This window comes from Peromyscus leucopus, chromosome 4 (genome assembly GCF_004664715.2).
Source record: "Peromyscus leucopus breed LL Stock chromosome 4, UCI_PerLeu_2.1, whole genome shotgun sequence".
Lineage (NCBI taxonomy): Eukaryota > Metazoa > Chordata > Mammalia > Rodentia > Cricetidae > Peromyscus > Peromyscus leucopus.
Genome location: NC_051066.1, coordinates 10533523 through 10539791, shown reverse-complemented (window position 1 = coordinate 10539791; position 6269 = coordinate 10533523). Strand labels below are relative to the sequence as shown.

The 6269-nt window shown below is 50.2% G+C and overlaps 1 protein-coding gene across 1 annotated transcript in view; it reads right to left on the bottom strand.

Annotated features, from left to right (window-relative positions):
* Positions 1–248: 248 nt before the first annotated feature.
* Cfap77 (cilia and flagella associated protein 77) overlaps positions 249–6269 on the bottom strand; it is a 129466-nt gene continuing 123445 nt past the window's right edge. Inside the window, exon 6 of the mRNA XM_028883326.2 lies at positions 249–768. Coding sequence (XP_028739159.1) covers positions 646–768 — 123 coding nt within the window. The 3' untranslated portion in view covers positions 249–645. The remainder of the gene's footprint in view (positions 769–6269) is intronic.

Sequence of the window (6269 nt, the reverse complement as noted above, 5' to 3'; positions counted from 1 at the left end):
CTGTGTGATTGACAGGGCCACAGCACTGAGGGCGGGGGCTGGCCCTGAGTAATGAACTGCAGGCTCTTTCTGCTGTCAGGGGTCCCAGAGAGAGAATCCCACCATGTCGAGACCCCAGACATCCCCAGAAGGGCAATTAAAACTCATGTTTGGAATATGAAATGAGGGCTTTCAAAGCCTGCTGGGGTTACACTTTCTGCAGGAAATATACAGGTCGCTCTTGGCGCCTGGTAGACAGGGCTGTGAAATTGAGTCATAGCCTGGATCTGTTTATTTATTTTAAAACTTCCTGTGATTTTGGTTTATCTATTAAGGCTTGCAAAGAGGCAGAGTGGGTCTCCTGGAAAAGGAAGAGGAGGTGGAGACAGAAGGAGAAATGGATGAGGAGAAAGGCGGAAAGAGGAGAGGAGGAGGTGGAGGAGAGTGAGGGGGGGTGGCTCCCTAGGCAGAGGGAAATTGGGGGTGAGACAAGACAGAAAGGTTAGGGGGCTCGGGGTTCTTATAAAAAAATAAGACTTGAATCTGAGGTCCCTGTGGCAAAGAGCTGTGTCAAAGTGTGGGCGTGTCTTCTGGGGTCTGGGGGAGAAATATGAGTTCTTCGGGGATTTTTCTGCCGCATCAAGGAGGCTCCTCCTGTAGGGAGGGCTAGGGGTGGGTGTAGTTGCCCATCCGCAGGGTGCCCTGGCGCACAGCATACTCTTCCTTGTGGGCCTTCAGAGCTCGCTGGCGATCAGCCTCAGTGGGGAATGTAGCAAGATGGGGCCCCACCTGTGGACAGAGGGAAATGACAGGTGGAGACGGTCCTGTGCTCCCCCATCCCTCCCCAAGCCTCAACCCCAGAGCAGTAATGGAAGCAGCAGCTATGGGGGGCGGGGGGGGGGCAGAACAGTGCCGGCCCTAGCTCTGGGCCTGGGAGAGACAGGCAAAGGCATCAGGGTCAGTGGCTGCCAGGTGGCAGCTCCTAGGTTGTTCTTTCCAGCTTATTGCTAGGGAAGAGGTGTGTCCGACAGATGTCACCCCACAGTGACCGGGGTTGACAATGACTAGGACCTGGCAACCTTCACATGGTGATTTTCTACCATTTAACCCCCTCCAAAAAGAGCCAGGGAGATGGTTCGGGGAGTGAAGGTGCTTGCTGCCAAGCCCGAGTTCTACCCTAAGGACCACGTGATGGAGAATGAGATCTGGTTCCAGCGAACTCCTCCACGGGTGCACTACACACAGGTCCTCGAACACACACACAGACACACAGACAGACACACAGACAGACAGATAGACACACACACACACAGAGGAGAGAGAGAGAGAGAGAGAGAGAGAGAGAGAGAGAGAGAGAGAGAGAGAGAGAGAGAGAGAGAACATTCTTTCCCCAAGGGGACAATCTAAGTTCTCCTCTCCTGTGTAGACAAGACCCTCAAGAGTCCCAGAACCAGAGTGCAGGGACATGTTGCCTCACAATGCAGGAAAATGACAAACAGAAGGCATACAGGAGGGCCGGGCATGTGGCTCATGCTTGCCTAGCATTCGAGATGCCCTAGGTTTCATTCCTGGCACCAAATAAAACCCTGCCTATAATCCCAGTACATGAGAGGCAAAGGCAGAAAAATCAGAAATTCAAGATCATCCTTATCTACACAACGAGTTTAAAACTAGTCTGGGCTACAGGAGACCATGTTTTGTCTCAAAGTAAAACAAAACAAAATAAAATGTAAGAGGGAGACAAATTTAAGAAGTGACAACTTCTGCACTTAAGATCGCGTCTTGGGACATGGGGGTGTAGCTCAGGCAGAGAGGGTTGGCTTGTGCAAGGCCCTGAGTTCATAACCGATGTCACAAAGTGCAAAACTTTAAAAGGGGAGGGCCCTGCAGAGATGCGTCCGCAGTTAGGAGCATTTGCTCATCTTGCAGAGGACCTGAGTTCAGTTCCCAACACCCACATGTTCACTCACAACGACCTGTAACTCCAGTCTCAGGGGATCCAACACCCTCCTGTGGCCTTCTTGGATACCAGGCACACACCTGGTACACAGGTATACATGCAAGCAAAACACTCACACACATACAAATAAAAAATTTAAATCTAAAACCAAAAAGAGGCAGGATTTTATGCCACCAACTGCTCAGCTTGCTCTTGTCTCTCCAGAAGCAGTGGCAAGCTGAGAACCTGCCTCCTCTTCTGCTGCCCCTGGACTGGTTAATTCCAAATTTGGGGAGACCCCGCCCACCAGTACAACACCCCCAACATGGCCGTCCTCCTTGGGATAGCCTCAGGACAGGCAGGGTGTAGGCTCTAGCTGTCCACTGATAACTTCTATGTGTTTTCTCCCTCTCACTCATTCACATCTATTGAACACAGCTCTGGGGCAGACACAGGAACACAACCGTGATCAAGGAAGACTCAGATCTGCCCTTCTGGAGCTGACAGTCCTGCAGGAGAGCAAGTGTCTCCCAACAACTTCCAGCCTACCTCTTTACAGTCAGTGAGGGTGGGTGACTACAGTGATAGCATCCTGAGTCCAGGACTTGGTGGGTTCAGAGGAGAGGGCCTGGAGAAGAGACCTGGGGAGAGCCAGAAGAATGTGCAGGGCTTTTCTAGGCAAAGTGAGGGTGTGCCTGCCTACCCAGCTCAGTTATATCTCAAGTTCAAGATGGGATGGGGTGGCTGGAGTAGAGGGCCAACATGGTTTGTACTGTCAGGAGCACTGGTGGCTTCAGGATAATGCAGGGCCTCAGACATGAGGTCCTCATCAAGAACCCAGGCCAGTGTCAGCCTTGTAGGTGTGTGTCTGGGTTAGAAGCCTGTGTGTGTGTGTGTGTGTGTGTGTGTGTGTGTGTGTGTGTTCCACTGTGGGCTGGTGCTTTCGGAAGCCAGAAGAGTTTGTCAGATTCCCTAGATGTGGAGTTACAGGTGGCTGTGAGTCCCTGGGAACTGAACTTGGGTCCTCTTAAAGAACAGTAAGCTCTCTCTCTCTCTCTCTCTCTCTCTCTCTCTCTCTCTCTCTCCTCTCTCTCTCTCCTCTCTCTCTCTCTCTCTCTCTCTCTCTCTCTCTCTCTCTCTTTGGTTTTTTGAGACAGGGTTTCTCTGTGTAGTTTTGTAGCCCAGGCTGGCATCGAACTCACAGAGATCCGCCTGGCTCTGTCTCCCGAGTGCTGGGATTAAAGGTGTGCACCACCACTGCCCGGCTACCAGCAAGCTCTTTTAACAGCTGAGTCATCTCTCTCTCTCCAGCCCATCCAACTTATATTGTGACAAGGTCTCCCACTGCACCCAGAGCTCACCAATTAGCAAGACCAGGGGTCTGCCTGCCTCTGAAACCTCCCCTGCCCGGGGCTAGGGTAACAGACGTACAACCACAAGTGGCTTCTAAACAGTGGCTCTGGGAATTATAAACTCGGGTCCTTATGCTTGGCAACAGACACTTTACCAAGCAAGCCAACTCCTCAGCATCTTCTCACAGCCTTCCTGCAGCAAAAGGTGAGAGAAAAAAACCAGGAAGGAGGATGTGGGGAGTCTCCGGCTTGGTGCCCAACATGCAAGGAAACCAGTCCTCAGGGCAGCACTGGTCCAGGGCTGGCCCCATGGGAACGGATGACAGAGAAAAACCTTTCCCTTCCAAAAGACAGCTGAAGCTTCTCAGGAAAGTGGTCCAGTGAGTCTCTGGGCCTTGGGCACCCAGCTGAGGGGTCACCCAGTAGCTCATTCTGAGGTCTCCCAGTCTCCAGGAGGCCTTATGATCATAGGGCTTCTGTCCCTAGTGACTGGTTATCAGTCCATTTTGCCTTTTAAAATACAAGCATTTTATTCCTAAGTGTGTTTCCATAATAGTAATAACTTATGCACAGTTTTACAAAATGCTTAACATTATGCAAAATAACTTTCCATGTTGTTATAATGTCACTGTAAAAATAATTTTCCTTCTTCCAAGAAGAGTGTTCTGTGGGGACATGGTGGCACATTCCCATAATCCCAGCTGCTGGGTAGGCTGAGGCCAGAGTACAGACCTGAGGCCAGCTGTAAAAACTGATGAAACCTTGTTTATTATTATTGTTGTTGTTGTTGTTAAATAGTTATTTACTCTTATTTCTTTTAATTTATTTATTTTTAGTTGCATTGGTATTTAGCCTGCATGTCTCTATGAGGGTGTCAGATCTAGGAGTTACAACTAACTGCCATGTGGGTGCTGGGAATTGAACCCGGGTCCTCTAGAAGAACAGTCAGTGCTCTTAACCACTGGGCCATCTCTCCAGACCTTACTTTTATTTTATGTATATGAGTGCCTTGCTTGCACGTATGTGCATCGTGAGCATGTAGTACCTGTGGAGGCCAGAAGAGGGTGTCAGGTCCCTTGGAACTCAAGTTATAGGCAGTCGTGAGCTGCCCTGTGGGTGCTGGGAACTGAAACCTGGTCTTCTGCAAGAGCAGCAAGTACTTTTAATTTTTTTAATTATTATTTATTTATGCATGTGAGTTTTTGCCTACATGTATGTCTGTGCACCACATGCATGTGCCTGGTGCCCTTAGCAGTCAGAAGAGGGTGTTGGATCCCCTGGAACTGGAGTTACAGAGCTGCCATGTGGATTCTGGGAATTGACCTTGGGTCCTCTGGAAGAGCACCCAGGGCTCTTAATCACCGAGCTATTTCTCCAGCCCTGCAGCAATTGCCCTCACCTGCTGAGCCATCTCTTCAGCCCCTCGACCTTGTTTTCAAATAAATAAATATGGATGATGAGATGGGTAAGGGGTAAAGGCACTTGCTGCCAAGCCCGATGACCTGAGTGCCAACTTGGACCCGCACAGGAAGGTGAAAGGAGAGAACCAGCTTCGCCAGGTTGCCCTCTGACCTCCACACGCATCTCCATCTCACACACACACACACACACACACACACACACACACACACACACTAATAAAATTTAAAACCACATGGGGCTTCATAACGCTGAAAAATAAAAGATCATTTTGAAAGAAAAAAAAAAAAGATGGGGCATGGCTGGACACATCTAATCCAGCACTCAGGTGACAGCGGCGGCGGGGAGGAGGGGGGGACAGAGTTCAAAGCCAGCCAGGACAGGAGATGGCTTCCTCAATTGCTCCCCACCTTGGTTTGAGACAGGGTGTCTCACTGACCCTGGAGCTCACTATTTCAGCTAGGCTGGCTGGCCAGTGAGCTCCGGGGATCCACCTGTCTCCACCTCCTCAGCAATGGGGTTACAAGCACCTGCCACTACACCTGGTCTCTTCATGTGTGTCCTGGGGATTCCAGTGGGGTACTCAGGCTTGTTCAGCAAGTACTTTAGCCACTGAGACATCTATCTCCCCAGCCCAGAATAGTACTTTGTTGATTGGTTGGTTTTTACAGTCTCTCTCTCTCTCTCTCTCTGTGTGTGTGTGTGTGTGTGTGTGTGTGTGTGTGTGTGTGTGTGTGTATGAGTACGGGTGCACTCATGGTGTGAGGGTGGAGATGACAGGACATCCTGAGTGTGGGTCCACTTTTTCTTTGATGCAGGGTCTGTCGATGGCCTGGAACTTCCCACAGATGCCAAGCCAGCTGACTCCAGCTTCTAGGGATCTGCCTGTCTGTACCTATCTTACCATCACCTGGCTTTTATACACAGGTTCTAGAGGTCTGAGGCAAATATCTTTACCAGCTGAGCATTCCCCAGCCTTGACAAGAAGACACAGAGGAGGCCATGAAAGGACAGAATAGAGGTTGGAATGCTGGACCTTGGCCCAGAAATGCCAGCAGCCACCAGAGCCTAGAGGAAGAGGCAGGATGGGCCCTTACCTAGAACCTCTGGAAGAAGGCCATACCTTGCCTTTGGATTTCTCTTCTCCAGAAGTGGGAGAGAATACATTTCTATTGTTTAACCTCCAAGCTTGGGTTGATTTGTTATAGGAGCCTCAGAAAAGAACACATGCCTCAAGGCAGTCCTGGGCACTCCTGCAGGAGACGGAAGCTCCATGGACCTATTCAGCTGACTCACATACTATAGAGAAGCCCTGTTAGATAGAGATGTTCTTTTGTGGGGCCCAAGGAGATAGCACAATTGGTATACTGGCTAGTTTTGATTGTCAATTTGACAGAATCAAGAAATCACCTGGGAGGAGAGACTCCCAGAAGGGATTGTCTAAATTGCTTTGGCCTGGGGGCATGTCTATGGGAGATTACTTGATATGGGAAGGCCCAGCCTACCATGGGCAGCACCATTCCCTAAGCAGGAGATCCTGAACTGTTTAAGTGTAGAGCGAGAGCTGAGCACTAACAAGC